Here is an 18,442-nt window from a genome sequence, read left to right on the forward strand (position 1 = left end):
TGCTACCCTGCAGAAACTCTTCCTATGTCTGAGATCTTGTTGTGAAGTTTCTTTTTTCATGTGAATTACTAGCGACCCACTCCGAAGCTAAAGAATAGGTCTGTTTTCATGTTTTTGTTTGCTCTACGGAAAGGCAATTCAGTAGGCTTTCCCCTGAAACTAAAAACCTGAATCGAGTAAACTTACCGTTTAGGATGTCTACGTCCAAAGCCACAGCATTCTCCAACTCCTTTATGGGAACCCAGACGTCGGAAATGTAAGGCATGTCCAATGAAATCATGTGGAATTGGGTGCGCCGCGAGTAGATCAAGAAGTTATCCATTCCTGTAGGAGGATAAACTCATCCGATTAAAAATATAATTCCATTTTCTATTTCCGCCATCTTTGTTGTTTTTATATACGATGCTATGCAAATGTCAATTATTACAAACAGGCAAATTGTTAATGAAGAAAGTAATATTTGATGTGTATAACATTTTTAAATTATATGTGTAGCTTACACATCTCATAAGAAGTAAAATTTAACAAACAGTATCAGATCATGCTGGATCTAGCATTCAGAATTTTGATTATTTTTCAAATCGGAAAAGTATAGACTGTATCCAAGTGAACTGACTGCCTTACTTTGGCCAACCTGGGTTTCAAATTTATATCTCAGATCTCAGCGAAAATATGGTCAATGGTAGCCAATGGTTGGGTATAGGGGACAAAGGGTGGGGGAGGGAGGGAGGGAGGGGGGAGGTGTTAGGTAGGAAGCATTCCTTTTAGATGGTGGTGCAGGAGAGGGGACATTGATGAACATCTTACCATTGTGACAGGTCCTCTCATCGTCACCGAGGACGACTCCTGTCGGGCAAGCACAGGTGTATCCTGTGCGAGAAGATGGAGACAGCAAACACAGATGGCTGCATCCGCCATTGTTGCTACCACAAGGAGAGACAGCTGTAGTAAGAAGAGAATAAGGAGATGAAAACACAACTATTAAAGTAGCTCTATTGACCAACTTTCCAAAAGAACTTGCAATTGCAAACTGTTTCAAATGGATCCTAATATAATAAATGAATAATGTCTTTTAATTGAAACAAAGAATTATACACAGAAAAGAGTTTTTACGGAGTGTGACAAACTTTAAAATGGCAGTGTTCTACCCAATTTTCTAATCTGAGTTCTAAGTCTTTTGGAGGACATGAGTACTGAGTACCAAGTCTTTTGGAGGACATGAGTATTGAGCACCAAGTCTTTTGGAGGACATGAGTATTGAGTACCAAGTCTTTTGGAGGACATGTTTACTGAGTATCAAATCTTTAGGACATGAGTATTGAGTACCAAGTCTTTTGGAGGACATGAGTACTGAGTACCAAGTCTTTTGGAGGACATGAGTATTGAGTACAGTCTTTGGAGGACATGAGTATTGAGTACCAAGTCTTTTGGAGGACATGAGTACTGTGGCAATCACTGTACAAGTACTCCCCTCATGTGACAAGTATAACCAAAAAACCTTCCCTTCAGCCAGCCACACGAACGTTCGACTGAACATGATCTGGCTCGACTCGACTCGTAATGTGGACGTAAACATGGCAATTCGCCAGGTTTGTGTGTGCCTAAAGACCGAGACTGGATAAGAATTTGCAAGCTTACAGTCGCATTGCCAGGTCTAAGCCAGGGACACTAAATGGGACTAGTTCCAACAAACATTAACCAATCACAGGGAAACAATAAATTGACATCGGTCGTTAACCAAAAAACAGTCGCTGTGCCGCACTATTAATTGTTCAGATGTCTGTCTGCTTTGTACTTGTTGCAGATTCAGATGTTTACTTCTGTTCCCATATTTCATGATTTCCTCTCAGTTTTTTCTCGTTGTTGATTTATTCTCACAATCCATCACAAGATGACAAATTACTCTTTCTCTCTTTCTCTCATAATCACCTGCGGGTCTGTCTCTGCTGAATATCTTCACGTCCATCAACCTCTCCAGCCCGTCGACGATGACCTCCGGTCCCCGGCCGGTCTTCTTGTTGACCCGTTTGATGTTGAAATTGTTCCAGTCCGTCCAGTAGGCGTAAGTATCATCCACGGTCAGTCCGAAGGGGTGACTCAAACCACTTATTAGAGTCTGGCCAAAGATGAAAAGGTGAAAGTTGAGAGAAAAATTAAAATTTATGCTAAAACTGATCTTATGAATTCTTCATTTGCCAGTGCTTATTGCAAGAGATAATGATGTTTGTCTCCTTTTTGCATGAAAAAATTAATTTGCAATTTAAAAAAATTCAGCTGTGAAGGTTGACAACTTCCTAACTTTAACATCAACAAACAGCAAGGTTATCTAAATAACACAAACAGTAACTTGTCAAGCATTTCCAGAAGTACAATTTTTTTATATTTTATTTTTGTGTGTGAGAGTGACAGATACATATTAAAATTAAATCTAAACTTGATGGAGTCAGTTGGAAGCATTTAAAAGAAGCATTTGTGAGCATTTCTTAAGGAACTGTAGTGGCCACCCCCCCCCCTCTGTTCTGAGATAACTGCTGTGTGCAATAATTTAATGTTCACTTTAAGAAATCCTGCAATAACACCAAGTTTTAGACTACCTTTTCTTTAAAAAAATATATATAAAAAAACACTCATTGATATACAGAGCTGCTCAATTGAACAAATTTGGAGTGTTAGATCCTTTGTTATAATCTTTCTATTGTGTTAAGTTTTGCTGATTTGATGTCTTTTTGCACAATTTTTTTTCTAACTAACTCTGACCTTACTTTCTTAATTTGCCACTACGTTTATTCCCTCTTCTCAATTTTAACTCCTAACTTCCTCTTTATAAATTGTTTGAAATTAATACCAGATTTCAACCAAAATTGATGAAGAAATTGATTAACATCACCACTCACTCTTATTCGAGTTCCATCCAGTTGTGAATAATTAATGACCCCTAATCTACCATCCGTCCAATAGAGTCGCTGTGAGTCGTAGTCTATAGCCAATCCGTTGGGCCATTCCAGGTTCTGGGTTATGATGGCTACCCGCTCACTTCCGTCCATTCCGGCCTTTTCTATTTTGGGATGCTGCCCCCAGTCTGTCCAATACATCACCCTGCAGTCAAAATTCAACGGCAAAATAATTGACAGTGAATAGAAGCACTACTAATGGAGAAATTTTTTTTGTCGGGTATAGTAATATTTTTTCTTTTTTTTACTGAATTACCTGTAGCAATAAAGGGACAAAACTTAAACTTTAGTAGTAAACGAATAACAAGAGCCCAAGGGCACTGTGGTTCCTTGCTTGGGGTATATGACAATACACATCATATTATCAAGCAAGATTGGGCTGAAATAGTCCAAGTAATTGTCCTACATGTTCCCATAAAGTAACCAACACTATAGCCAACACTTTTGTGATCACAAAATGTGATCGGATTTTATATCAAAAGGCACTTTTGATATCTAAATATGGCGTCGAAAATGTAAGAAATATAAGAGACCTACAAGCGTGTCAACAGATATGATAACAATGGTGACCTCAGATGACATGACCTTGAAGTTTCAAAATGTTCCACCACCCCATTCACAACTTGTCCCAAAATATCAACCATGTCACACCTTGGCATTGAGATTTAATTGCATTAAATGTCAAAAAACTAACTTTTGAACTTGTATGTAACTTTACACACAAAGGTCACCCGGACGTCAACCAATTGACATTTTTGATCGGTGAGACCTAAATAGAGCATGACTGTAAAAATTCAAACATTTTTTCTTTGCCCATTTTCTCCCCCCATAATACTACTTTTTTAACATTAGCTGACCTTTGGTGACCTTGGATCACATGACCGTTAAGTTTGAAAATATTCCCCTATACCATTTGCAACTTGTCCAAAAGAATCAACTTTGTCACACCTTGGCACTGGGAGTTATTGCATTAAATGTGTGAAAATTAACTTTGACCTCAAATAACTTCGCACACGCAGGTCAAATGGGGGTCAACCTATTGACATTTATGATCAGAAGTTACCTTTAACATCTGAAAATAGCATCGAAACTGTAAAAATCCACAAAACACGAATAGGTCACCAGAGGTCAAATTGAGGTCAAGGGTCACCCAGATGCGGGTCAACAATTGGATTACATTGGAGCAACTCCCAACCCTAACAGACAATTTGTTCTCAAGTTGTCGCAAAAATACTAGTTTTTTATCATTAATTGACCTTTGGTGACCTTGTATCACATGACCGTTAAGTTTGAAAATATTCCTCTATACCATTTGCAACTACTCCAAAAATATCAACCTTGTCACACCTTGGAACTGGGAGTTATTGCATTAAATGTCTGAAAATTAACTTTGACCTGATATAACTTCGCACACGAAGGTCACACAAGGGTCAACCTATTGACATTTATGATCAGAAGGTACCTTTGACATCTGAAAATAGCATCGAAACTGTAAAAATTCCACAAAACACGAAAAGGTCACCAGAGGTCAAATTGAGGTCAAGGGTCACCCAGATGCGGGTCGACAATTGGACTTCATTGAAGCAACTCCCAACCCTAACGGACAATTTGTTCTCAAGTTATCGCAAAAATACTAGTTTTTTATCATTAATTGACCTTTGGTGACCTTGTATCACATCACCGTTAAGTTTGAAAATATCCCTCTATACCATTTGCAACTACTCCAAAAATATCAACCTTGTCACACCTTGGAACTGGGAGTTATTGCATTAAATGTCTGAAAATTAACTTTGACCTCATATAACTTCGCACACGAAGGTCACACAGGGGTCAACCTATTGACATTTATGATCAGAAGGTACCTTTGACATCTGAAAATAGCATCGAAACTGTAAAAAATCCACAAAACACGAAAAGGTCACCAGAGGTCAAATTGAGGTCAAGGGTCACCCAGATGCGGGTCGACAATTGGACTTCATTGAAGCAACTCCCAACCCTAACGGACAATTTGTTCTCAAGTTATCGCAAAAATACTAGTTTTTTATCATTAATTGACCTTTGGTGACCTTGTATCACATGACCGTTAAGTTTGAAAATATTCCCCTATACCATTTGCAACTACTCCAAAAATATCAACCTTGTCACACCTTGGAACTGGGAGTTATTGCATTAAATGTCTGAAAATTAACTTTGACCTCATATAACTTCGCACACGAAGGTCACACGGGGGTCAACCCATTGACATTTATGATCAGAAGTTACCTTTAACATCTGAAAATAGCATCGAAACTGTAAAAATCCACAAAACACTAAAAAGGTCACCAGAGGTCAAATTGAGGTCAAGGGTCACCCAGATGCGGGTCGACAATTGGATTACATTGAAGCAACTCCCAACCCTAACGGACAATTTGTTCTCAAGTTATCGCAAAAAATACTAGTTTTTTATCATTAATTGACCTTTGGTGACCTCGGATCACATGACCGTTAAGTTTGAAAATATTCCCCTATACCATTTGCAACTTGTCTCAAAATATCAACTGTGTAACACCTTGGCACTGGGAGTTATTACACTAAATGTCTGAAAATTAACTTTGACCTCATATAACTTAACATACAAAGGTCACCTTGGGTCAACTTATTGACATTTTTGATTGATGAGACCTAAATTAGAGCATCAAACTATAAAAATTCAGACATTTTATTCTTTGCCCATTTTCTACCCCCAAAATACTAGTTTTTTGACATTAATTGACCTTTGGTGACCTCGGATCACATGACCGGTAAGTTTGAAAATATTCCCCTATACCATTTGCAACTTGTCCAAAAATATCAACCATGTCACACCTTGGAACTGGGAGTTGTTGCATTAAAAGTGTGAAAATTAACTTTGACCTCGTATAACTTCGCACACGAAGGTCACACGGGTGTCAACCAATTGACATTTTTGATCGGAAGGTACCTTTGATATCCAAATCTAGCATCAAAACCAAACATTTTCTTTTTTGCTCATTTCCTCCCAAAATAAGCACATTTTTTCTAATGTGACCTTTGACCTTTTGACCTTGGTTTCAGATGTAGTTTAATCTCCTGATTCCAAAAAACAAAACGAAAAGTCTGTACAACCATCCTAACTCCGACCGAAAAACTTTGACCCCATATAACTTCGCACATAAAGGTCACACGGGGTCAACCTATTGACATTTATGATCAGAAGGTACCTTTGACATCTGAAAATAGCATCGAAACTGTAAAAATCCCAAAAACACGAAAAGGTCACCAGAGGTCAAATTGAGGTCAAGGGTCACCCAGATGCGGGTCGACATATGGATTACATTGAGGCAACTCCCAACCCTAACGGACAATTCGTTCTCAAGTTATCGCAAAAATACTAGTTTTTTATCATTAACTGACCTTTGGTGACCTCGGATCACATGACCCTTAAGTTTGAAAATGTTCCCCTAACCAGTTCACAACTTGTCCCAAAATATCAACCTTGTCGCACAATGGCACTGGGAGTTATTGCAGTTTTAATTTGTTCGGTTTTTGGACCATAACTGACCTTTGGTAACCTTTGTGGGCACCAAAAACAATAGGGCACACCTTCTCCATATGGCGGATCTATAGTCCAAGTTTGGCCTCAATCCAACATTCCCTTATTGAGATAGAGCGTACCCAAGCAAGTGTCACAGACACACACACAGACACACATACACACACACATACACACACACATACACACACACACACACACGCCAACCTGACTACATAGGTTCCTTTTGCTAAAGCAAGGAACCAAAAATCAGACAGATATATCTCAACTGGTAAATGTTTCAAAGGAAATAAGCCAAGAAAATCAAGGATTGGATGAGAGTGCATTTTTCAAATGGTTATTCTGAAATCACATTCTTGATGGGTAGGTTTCTCTGTCTTGCACCTGACATAATCTTAGACTTGACATCGTTTAAAACTAAGAATTATCTGGCTAACATAATCTATGATTTCAACGCACAGTTGTATGCTTTAAAGGTCGCGAGAGAATCACGGTGGGTGTATGACTCTGATTACAACCGCAATGCTAGTTCATATTTGAGTCCTTGAAAGCAGCTAATAAAATACATGTTGCTTTCCAAAAAAGCAACCAGTCGTTGACAGAAACTATAAGCTATGGTACCAAACGACATGAAACTATTTTCAACGTATAAACTGATAAACAGATTTTAGGATAGAGGGGGAATGAAATCACACTGACTTGGCGAGAGGGTTAACGATGATGTCCCTCGGTTTATCGATGTCGTCCCATATGAGAAGAGATCTCATGGTCCCGTCCAGGTTTGCTACCTCGATTCGGTTCAAGTCCGCCTCCGTCCAGTACAATTTATCGTTGACCCAGTCGAGGGCCAGTCCATCGGCGCTTTTAAGATTATCAGCTATCAAGATCTGTAGAACGATGAAAAACAAAAAATTATGAAAAACATGCATGCAAACTCCCCAGGAGACAACATGATAGAAAGACTTTTCTCGTGCAATTAAGAATGACAGACATGATCACAACAGGGTTTGATAAAGTATTAATATGTCTGGGAGGTCCACCTTCACCTATGAAATTCTTTGTTTTTTAAATTTTTCGGGTAATTGTTGATATTACACCCTGAATGCCACTTGACAAAAGTTAATGTAATCACTTAATTTAGTTAATCTAGTGACTCGAGTCATCGCTTGGAACCACACTGCTATGAGGATGTCAAATTCAATGCAAAATGTAACTTTCAAATTACTTTATTTTCTATACATACATTGATTAATATTGCTGCTATATTTACATCATATGCACTTCATTCCATTTGATAAACATTCGCAACCTTCCTAAAACCTCTCTTTCCCCCTCCCCCCCTCCCCCACCACCACACCCTTCCCTTCAACCATTCTTCCCCACTATCTTGTCATCATCTTGGACCTCCCACGCTGTTTTTTCATCTCACCTCTTGCAGGGATCCATCCCACTTTGCTCGAGAGATCGTGTCGAAAGCGGCGTCCGACCAATAAATATATCCGCCTTCTCTATCGTCCCAGTCGAGACCAATGGCTACCTTGACCTTCTCCAACGGGATGACCACGTCCAAATAGTTGTTTGTGTCGAATGACACACGGCGGATATCGCTCTCCCTCGTAAAAACCAAGAAGCTGTCGATGTCTGTTGAGGAGGAAAGGGGCGGAGGGGGGGGGAAGTCGTCAACATTTTTTATTTTAATCCTCAGATCAATGATTCATTCTATCTCTTGATATGACAGAGAAATGGACAACTACACTTGATCAAATTCCCAGTGACACATCTGAGGGGAGGGGTGGGGAGATGGGGGGGAGGAAAGAAGATGGGGGTTTGCCTCACCACTCTCATATGTCAAAAGTGATGGTTGAGGACAAGAGGAGAACCAACAAAGCAGAGTCTAGGTTGTATCAGTAGTTAGCTTTGTAGTGTTACTTGGTGTCGCTACAAAATTATCATAACTTCTTTACTTTCATAGTTCCTACTAGATGAATACAAGTCCTTAAAATGAGAGGGACATACCTACTGGACACAGCAATGATGACAATTCCCCCCCCCCCCTCCACAACTAATGTTGTGCCACTGCTTTGGTCATCCTTCATGAGATTTTTGTTCTGACCTACCTTTTTTTCTTTATTTGCAAAAAGTTGACATCATAAATACTTTTTCAGGATTCACAAAATTATCAAAATGATTAGCTTTTTCATAACTATCTATAGATCCAATTTTATTTTTATTTTTCAATCTTCAAATTCAGCAATCCCTGACGATCAGGTGAGACAGAAATAAACGAAGACATGTCCAGGAAAATCTGGACATATAAAGAAGAGAGATGTCTCAAGCACAACAGAATATTCTGACAGTTCTCTTTTGGCCACCCCTCTTATAAACAAGCACATGACTACGAAAAATCATTTACCATCTTGACATGTGGAGGCATCAAGTTTCCTCAGGCCGGTTGGACAGGCACAGCTGTACGACTGCTTATTGGGGAGGCATAGATGACTGCATTTATTCTGTCTACATCGATTAGTGCCTGTAAAGATATTAAAACCAAGCAGAGATATGTATTACTCTGTGTCTTATCTTGTTCCAACCTTATCAAACATATCACTTGATCTTGGAAGCAATTTCATAATTGCTCTTTAGTACCTGTATCCATTGAAGGAGTAGCAATTTCAGCCTGAGGTTTTTCCCATAGCAGAGTAGGCTAGGCTTATCTACGTATGGTATGTAAGTATTGTAGGATATAATGCTAGGTAAGAGATACACAGCTATTAACCTACCACACAAAGTAAACTGACATTCTCTGAACCTAATCATCTAATGTTAATGATACTAATGCAACAAAGTCATACAAGGCTGTTCATATGTAATTTAGTAGCAATTTCAAGTCCAGAGTAAAGTGTTGGAGGTGAACACAATTATCAAAAGCATTCCTGACAGGTGTGCAGTTAACACAACAAGAATCCTACCATACATAACACAAGAATCCTACCATACTTAACACATAAGTTTCGGTATCTCCTATAAATGTTTTGATACTTTGCTAGTGTCCACTACATATGCATATATATGTACATATTAATATGCATGAATGTATGAATATGTATAAAATAAAATAAATAAATTAATGAATGAATAAATAAATAAATAAATAAACAATACGCAATAACTAATAAATCTTACTAAATATTTAAACTTACAATGCATATATTTCTTAGGTCTTTGCATAACATAACACAACAAGCTACAGTGCACCAATAAATAACATATTTCATAACACTTCCTTCGAAGAATCTGAAATGGTTCAACCTACCAGACGGTTGTCTGATCGGATGAAAAGAGTGAATGTCCATTGGATAATGAAGCTGAGTTTGTATGGTGGTGATATTGTTGCCATGGAACTTGTTGGCTGCATTGATACTCTTTGTGTGCCAATCTGTCCAGTAGATCTCATCCTCAAAGAGAGTAATGGCGAATGGGTGAGGAAGACCTGATGGAAAAGATGGAATAGTTTAGATCAAAATTAAGAAGGGGGTGGGGGGGGGGGAATCGTTACAAAACAAAAATACACAACAATGTTGTCATATAGGATATCTCATAGCTAGATGATCGATCATCATGTCCAAAACAAAGCAAAGAAGTTTGAAACAATTAATTAATATTGAATAAATTGTTTCTTCTTCTTTTGCTATTTATAGATTTGTAAGATTCTAGTCATCAACCAAAGAATAGTTGGCACAGTGTATAAAGGGATATTCCATCTGCAGACAATGTAACACTTAGGTGTAACTTTGGTGTAACTTTGTCTTTCGGCTAACAGGATATCCATTGAAAGATTAACTTTGCCTTGTATCTTTGTGTTATTCTTTATCGGTGATGTATCCATGGTACCATTGATTGTACTAAGAATGACCAAACGTGGGAAAATTTCGAAGAACCATCAATGATTTACTTTGACACATTTTCGTGTCTCGTTCATACCTTGGTTGATTACGATCTTTCTTCCTCTGCCGTCCAATTCGGCACTCTCTATCATATGGTGCTTGGCGTCGGCCCAGAAGAGTTTATCCGTGGCGTAGTCTATCACCAGACCGTTCGGCCAAAACAGATTGGTATCTGCGATTACGTTCCTGGAACTCCCGTCCATCGCCGAAGACTCGATCTTGGGCTGACTGCCCCAGTCCGTCCAGAACATTGTCCTGCAAATAAAAATTGTTAAGACGTTTCTAACAATGACAAAATTTGGGGTGCAAATTATCCACGATGAAAAGCTTTTCCAAACGGCTAGGATGGTCTAGGAAGGGAAGGAAGATGAAGTGGGGGAGGAGGGATGGAGTGGAGGAGGGGAGCAGGGGGAGACTACTTACCCAGTAGCTGGATATAGAGACAATGCTCTAGGCTTATCCAAGTTCTCCCAGACTAAAACGGATCTGTCTCGACCGTCAAGCTTGGCTACTTCGATCCGGGACGTGCCAGAGTCGGCCCAGTATAACTTATCACCCAACCAGTCCACGGCAATGCCACCTGAACCAAAAATAAAAACAAGTTAACAACGGCAATTAATTACATGTATTGCGGGAAAATGATTGAACGTATGAACGACCATAAAGAGAGAGAGAGAGCCAGCTGGTAGGGTGAGGAAGGGAGTGGTCTGGAGAAGAAGGAAGGGAAAATGGAATTGGTGAATTCCAATAGCGTTACCCATTCTGGTCAATCCCATTTCTGTTTCACCAGAACATATCAACAAAACAATTATTTTATGCCTCTCTTCGTCCCAAAAGGTCACCTGTCTCCCTTACTTTCCCCCTCCTATTTCGTCCCCTCCCCTCTCCTTCCACTCCCATCAACCCCCCCCCCTCCCCTGCCTTCGTCTCCCTCAGCTTCAATATCATATATATATATATATATATATATATATATATATATATAAATTGAACCATCAACAAGGAACCTGTCCCAGAAGAAAGACTTTGAACAAGGCAAAGACACACGATGCCATCACACTATTGCCTTTCCTGCACGCCAAGGGTCTTGCACTTTGTAACACGTGATCTACGAGCCTTTCCTACTCATATTTTATATTCATTGGTAAGCAACCCCCTTATCTACCATAAATTGTGACATCACATTTGTGATTAGGTTCAAGTTGTCATAAATCCTCGGGGGATGATTCATGTTAAAAACAAACCCATTAATCCAACCCAATGTACGCAGTTGTTCTGGCTCAATTCCCAAAGAAAATTACAGTTCACCAAATGCAGTGTTTATCTTTGAATTTTTTTTTGATTAATTGTGACTTGAGTCTTATAAAAAAAAAATTAAAAATATTTTAGAGCCATAAATTATCAAACATTAACCAGTGGAATAGATAAAACAGGGATCACCTGCCCGCAGCAGAGAATGCCTAAGTGTTTACAAATCCTGACACAAATACTTCAATTGGTTAGGGAACCTTCTGATCCACTTAAAATATTTTCATCATTCCAGGGGAAGAAGGACAATTACACAGCCAATTGGGTTGGTTATAAGTATGGTCATGATTAGGACTGTTAAGTGAGGCTCTTGCATTCCATTATGAAAATAGAACAACAAGTTTGAATTTGTTTGTACAAAGAGTCCTGATATTGGATATGGATGTGGTGGATAGGTTGGTTGCTCCATTCCATTTCAACAATCTTGATAGAGTAGTGTGCAACAATCTCAAGTAAATGTGCAGCAAATATTTTACATCATATAGACATTGTACCATTCTTTGGTCTTCTTAAAGGTCTGTTTAAGCAAGTTTTCCTGTAGTATAAATTTTGTTTCTTAATTTGGATATTTGACATGAAATGTCCCACTTTATACCCCATCTCAATACCTCAATGGAAATTATCGGCACAGTTACCTCTTTGGACTTACCTGGAACATCCAATTAACCAGATAGGGCATGACCCTCTTAAACTCTACCCCAGACTGCCCCCCCCCCCAGTGAAAAATATCTGCACAGGTACAAGTTTGGCCCTACCCCAGTCTGTCCTATTAAATAGATACAACATGACCCACTAATACCCCCATCTCAATACCTCAGTGTCAATTACCCACACAGGTACGCAAGAAATAATTTAGTGTTCAACGTTTGTGTAGCAGAGTTTCTGAAATGTTGTGTCTGATAAGGTACTACGTTCCCTTTGTACAAAGACTGTTAAACATCTCTGCAGCATTAGCAAATCACTTTGCAATGCGATTCTGGACCCACTGATTCCCCAAACCTTAGCTGGTTTGTGAATTAACGAGCGACGTACTCACCTCATATAACCTATGCATTACGGTATTAACCTCGCTCTAGCATCTGGCAATTGTCTGTATGTGAGTGTGGCCATCTCCCTCTCCGTAATTGCCGGCCTTTTGCGCAAGTATCGATCTTTCATTGCTCTTAATAAAGCTTAAGATTTCAATCACTTCGTATACTATTATCGTTGTTTTTGTAATTCTATTTCATCTGTTCAACATCCTGCACGTTTGAACTGCTTCTTGTCCATTGAACGTTTCATTTTTCGTGATTTTCGAACGTTTTTTGGTTGCATAGGTTATATGAGCTGAGGGAGTACGCGCTGTGAATACTCAATACCTCAGCGTAAATTATTGCACGGGTCCAAGTTTGTGCTAACCTGGACTGTCAAAATTAATTGTCCCACTAAACACTAAAAACTATATATCTCAATATCCCAGTCTTCACTAACCTGGACTATCCAATCCACTAGATATGACATTCATAACTTCTGTTCCGTTGAGATACCCTCTCATGATACTATCCAGTGTCACATCGGACCAGAAAAGCAACTGATGTTCTATGTGGTAGTCGAGAGCGATCGCGTTCTCCAAATTGTCCAGAATCCTGGTGTAAGCGGGCTGATCTGGCTGGAGTCGAAGAATGTCGATCCGATTGGCAAAGAGCAGGTACGGCTCTGGACCTGTTGGGGGGGAAGGGGGGAGAGGATGAAAAACAATGCAGTCTCTCTGTCAATCACCATTCAGCTTTTAAAGAGTACTATAATTTGTTAAAACACATTTACTTAATGCATAATGTTAGTTGCCCTCCAACTCAAAGGAATAAGTGTTAGGTGTTCACATGTTCACATGTTTTTTTAGCAGTTTTGAAGGATCTGAATTTGGTCGATTATAAAATGCTATGGTGACTGTGTACACTATGGTACCCATTTACAACACCACTATACATATGTCATATATCAGTTATGCTATTCCATAACAGATAAGCTGTTCTCGAAAGTGACTAAACGGCTATAACATATTCCTACCAGATAATGTGACAAATATGCAATGCCACAACTAAATATAACAAATATGTTAAGTACATTATACTAGCTTCTCTTCAACACACTGAACCGCTTTAAACTAGAACCGTTGCAGTTAATGTAACACAAATATCAAAAAAAAAAAACTTAAGTTCTTATAGTTTTCTTTCGACTTACCCAAAGCCTTACAGGTGATACCGTCAGGTCGAAGCTCGTATCCCTGCACGCACGAACACCGGAAACCACCGGGTACATTGTGACATGTTTGGCTACACCTACCTTCTACATCGCATTCATTGAGATCTTAAAGAGAGAGAGGTATGAGAAATATGTTTATGGTCATGATAAGCAATGCTATTGATGATACTACTGATGATGCTACTGATGATATATAAAAGCATCACCAACTATTATCAAAGGCAGATTTCAACCCATCATCTTTACCTTATTAGATGCTTGGGATAGAAAACCCTCCAAAAACAGCTAAGAAAATCCCTAAAAAAAAATATGTTAGTATAATAGTCCATCAAAATGAAAAACTGAATTTGATATGAGGTTCGAAAATGAAACAAGTTCTTCATGTAACATGCACATGAAAATGTTTCTAAATACAACTCCCCTGCAAGGAGTAACAGTCACCATATCGTCTGACCGTGTAATGTCGAATTATGAATCAAATGTTACATTTAAGTTTTTCAGAAGGATGCAGACAATTTTTTCCAAGAATGGAAAAGACAGCTTTAAGTACATGCCAGCTCTAACAGTTTCAGTGGTATCACTTAAGGGTGTCCTGAGGAGGGGGGGGACTTGCTCTCCAAATAAAAAGTGTTTCCCCCCCCCAGATGCGATTTGTAGTGTTAAAAGGAATATTGAAACAAAAACTTTATCTGCCTCAATTAAAAACATAAATATCGGACAGACTAAGCCCAAAAATTACTGAACATAAAGTTGCAAAATATAGCACCAGATTGCATCTAAGGACCCTTAATTAATAAAAAATTTCTTGAATTTCTTAGACCCATCCCCCAGGACAGCATTCACAAATAAACACTGTGGCCCACTAATTAAGTGCTGTGCCCCCCCCCCCTCTGTGCCTCCAAAGATTGAACTGTCTGATGAGACATAACGATTTATGATTAGTCTGATGATGGGATCTCAAAATTCACATAGACAAAAAGAGAAGCGAATTAACATGGAGCTGTGCTTTTCTATGTGAAGGATGTTTTGTAAAATCTTCAGGTGTCGAGCAACGGTCTCCAGGTTCTTTCGTTTTTGTCCTTGAAATCTCTACCTTTACTCCTTCAGGGTGATGTAGGAAGAGGGGGGGGGGGTGAAGGATGGCAGGTTTAGCTCTAATCTACATTAACTAAGCTCACCGAGACAATTCTTGCCATTTGGTGCTAGTTGATAACCATGAAGACAGCTGCACCTGACCCCAGGGCCTAGGTTGGTGCAAGACTGCTCGCATCTACCATTGTCATCTGCACAGCTGGATATTTCAAAATCGTCTGAGTCTTGAGAAATAAAAAGAAAACAAAAAATATGTGTCGTCGTGAATATGAGACATACTGTAGAGTCGAATGAGTCAACAACACACTGGGTTAAGACCAGTAGAAGTGTGAACAGATTAATTGTCAAATAGATAAATGAATAAAATATACATGGGAGAAGACATTGACAGTTTGCTGTGTAAATTCCCCTTGAAGAAAACTAGAAGAGAAATCAAATTTTGTCATTACAGCTGTGAATGAATTTTATTTTTTTGTAAAATTGTCTAAACTTTTATAATTATTTTTTTTTCAACCAAGATAGAAGTATTACAAAGTTTTGAAACAGTAACAGTTGTGGTTGTTTTCTTGTTAATTCTGAACATGAGGGCTTAGGGTAAGTAAGATCCCCCTCTTTACACCCTTACCCTAGCCTTCATCAACCAAACCCCCCCCCCCACCACCTCTTTGTTCTTCTCAGTCAAAATTTCAATTCCAAAAAACTGCTCGGCTAGAATTGATTCAATCGGGTATTACTTACTGCAATTATAGTGTGGCAATTCATCACTGCCATCCGGGCAGTCTATATATCTGTTGCATACTTTGTGAGCACCGATACAGTCGTTGTTGGTGGCGCACTGAAACTGGTCCTTGGCACAGTAAGATTCTTCTGTTAAATTCATCAAAATGAACAAAAACAAAAACAAAGCTCGAGCTTCCGTGAAAGTACTCAAAAGTGTGTATGGGACAGATTTATAAAATCTGTGCGGCTTAAAGGCATTGAAGACTCGCCCCAAACAGCGTGTCGCCCTCTGAAACAAGTTAACTTTCCGTTGCTTGCAAGTGAAGTTTTTCTTCTTGTCGCTACAAAATGCAGACAGTAATGAAACATGATACCTTGTTATCTTTATCTAGACCTGAGATGTCCATCACTGCTATGTACACTGTGTTGTGGGTATTCACCGCAGCTGTATGTACTGACATGAACACTAGTGTCTAATTACCGACGGTAGCAAGGGGTGTGTGTATTTTCTGGGATCGAAGGTGGTGTCTAACACTTCTGTTACACCTCATTCGAAACTAGGTCAGATTGCCGGCATGAGACGTTTCTTAGTGCGCAAGTCTCCACTCCCTTTAAGTGCCTTCCATGGCCATGATACTACTGCAGTGGTCTAATAGCTAGGAGCAGGAATATTAAGGGAATTCTGCTTGCACTCCTAAATCATGCTGTTGTACTCCCGGTACTACAAGTCAACCCCTGGTTTATATCGAACCTAACCACAACCTACCACAGTCGACTTCATCTGAGCCATCGGCACAGTCTTCCTCGCCATCGCACTTCCAGGCCTGGGTGATACAACGACCGGACGAACACTGGAACTGATTTCCGATGCATGTTATGTTACCTGTCAGTGATAAGAATAAAAGAAAATTAATAAAAATCTACAAAATATTAAAGACTTTCTAAATTCATATAACCCTACTGATTCACTCTATTTTTTTGACATTCAAATAAAGTTGCCCACTTTCTATGATCCACATACCAAGAAATGAAGTTCTTCCAATGGCATATCCATTTCTGGAGTTATCATGATGACAACCCAAGGTATCACAAACCCACAAATACAAGCAACCACCATTACACAATTTTTTCAATTTCAAGTTTCAATTTCAAATATCAATTTTCAATTTTTTTTTTCAATTTCAAGTTTCAATTCCAATTTCAAAAAATATTTCTCATATGTTTGTACAAGATTAATACAAACTAACATTACAGTAGGAAGGTTAACATATGAAGGACACTAGAAAAACAGGAAGGCTGTTAACTCACATGAATTCATTTTCCTTTGGTAAGCAGACCCAAAAAAGTATACCTCTTTTAAATCTAAGACAAGGAAGAAATCTTACCACAGCCCAATTCATCAGACAAGTCGTCACAATCCTGGTCGCCATCGCAACGCCACATCGCATTGATGCAGGTATCATCACTAGTACAAGAAATTTCATCAGCTTGGCATCGCTCTGCCAATGAGAAAGAAAAAGCATTGCTAATTCCTCGAATTGTGATCACAGCATATGTGTAAATTCGCCAAAAAAAGTTGGTTTAAAGACAAACAGGTCAACACTTGTCCTACCAGACTTTCATTATGGTTATACCTATAGCCTAGCCTACTTTCTACGTAAAGGACTTAACTATCTCTACCCCCTTCCCCCCCCCCCCTCTCCCTCCAATATGCATGCTACAAATTGCAAGAAGTTTTCAAAATCACTATCAGAGTAAAAAGTGAATCAAGCAGTGAGACACTTACCAAGACATTCGAGTTCATCGCTTCCATCCTGGCAATCTTCTTCACCGTCGCAATAGTAATGCATGAATATGCATTCCCCAGATGAACAAAGGAACTGCTCGTGGGGGCAAACAGGTGTATCAAAATCTGATGTCATGACAAAAAAAAAGAAGATATAATTCATATACCATGTGCATAAGATGCAAAAAAGAAAATCACAATATAAAGATATAACAAACGAACACCTTAGTGTTCAACTGTCAGAATATAAAAAGGGAAAGTGATTTATAATCTTAAGACTATGGAACAACTTGAAATACAACTTTCAAAATCCCCATCCTCCTCTTCCCCCCCCCCCCCCAACCTCCCTCTTTCCAATCATGTTTTCAGCACCATTTCATATCTCCCAATTTCTCTCCTCCCTCGCATCCCCCCCCCCTCCTCCCACCTCCCTCTTTCCAATCATGTTTTCAGTAACTGCACCATTTCCCAATCTCTCCACCCTCCTGTTCCCCCCCCTTCCCAATTTCTTCCCCCACGATATGCGCCCCATACATTTCATCAACTCACCACAATCTACTTCATCAGACCCGTCCATACAATCCCTGTCCCCGTCACATTTCCAGACACTGTCGATACATCCCCCTTCCAGGCAGGCATACTCTGAAGGTCGACAAGTCCCATCTGTAACAGGAAAACATGAAACATGTCAACATTTACTTGAGAAACATGTGATACAGGCACTTTGGATGGTAGAATGAGAAGGGAGGGCACTGACCGGAAGGGTCGGTCATAGAGGGCGCACAGTGTTAAAAGGTTATCAGGACATTCTAGGCACAATTGAAAGAGGATGCTAAGGTTGTGAGGAGAC

The 18,442-nt window shown here is 39.3% G+C and overlaps 1 protein-coding gene across 1 annotated transcript in view; it reads right to left on the bottom strand.

Annotated features, from left to right (window-relative positions):
* Positions 1-18,442, bottom strand: part of LOC139969743 (low-density lipoprotein receptor-related protein 4-like) — an 85,012-nt gene that overhangs the window by 18,656 nt on the left and 47,914 nt on the right. The window contains exons 5-22 of the mRNA XM_071974957.1: positions 18,142-18,255; positions 17,593-17,718; positions 17,192-17,305; positions 16,573-16,689; positions 15,825-15,953; positions 15,173-15,310; positions 13,974-14,099; positions 13,224-13,454; positions 10,869-11,025; positions 10,483-10,700; positions 9,815-9,991; positions 8,915-9,031; positions 7,931-8,142; positions 7,201-7,388; positions 2,895-3,096; positions 1,930-2,116; positions 808-942; positions 187-324 (exon numbers count right to left, since the gene is read on the bottom strand). Of these exons, the coding sequence (XP_071831058.1) occupies positions 187-324; positions 808-942; positions 1,930-2,116; positions 2,895-3,096; positions 7,201-7,388; positions 7,931-8,142; positions 8,915-9,031; positions 9,815-9,991; positions 10,483-10,700; positions 10,869-11,025; positions 13,224-13,454; positions 13,974-14,099; positions 15,173-15,310; positions 15,825-15,953; positions 16,573-16,689; positions 17,192-17,305; positions 17,593-17,718; positions 18,142-18,255 (2,826 nt within the window). The remainder of the gene's footprint in view (positions 1-186; positions 325-807; positions 943-1,929; positions 2,117-2,894; positions 3,097-7,200; positions 7,389-7,930; positions 8,143-8,914; positions 9,032-9,814; positions 9,992-10,482; positions 10,701-10,868; positions 11,026-13,223; positions 13,455-13,973; positions 14,100-15,172; positions 15,311-15,824; positions 15,954-16,572; positions 16,690-17,191; positions 17,306-17,592; positions 17,719-18,141; positions 18,256-18,442) is intronic.

This window comes from Apostichopus japonicus, chromosome 7 (genome assembly GCF_037975245.1).
Source record: "Apostichopus japonicus isolate 1M-3 chromosome 7, ASM3797524v1, whole genome shotgun sequence".
Lineage (NCBI taxonomy): Eukaryota > Metazoa > Echinodermata > Holothuroidea > Aspidochirotida > Stichopodidae > Apostichopus > Apostichopus japonicus.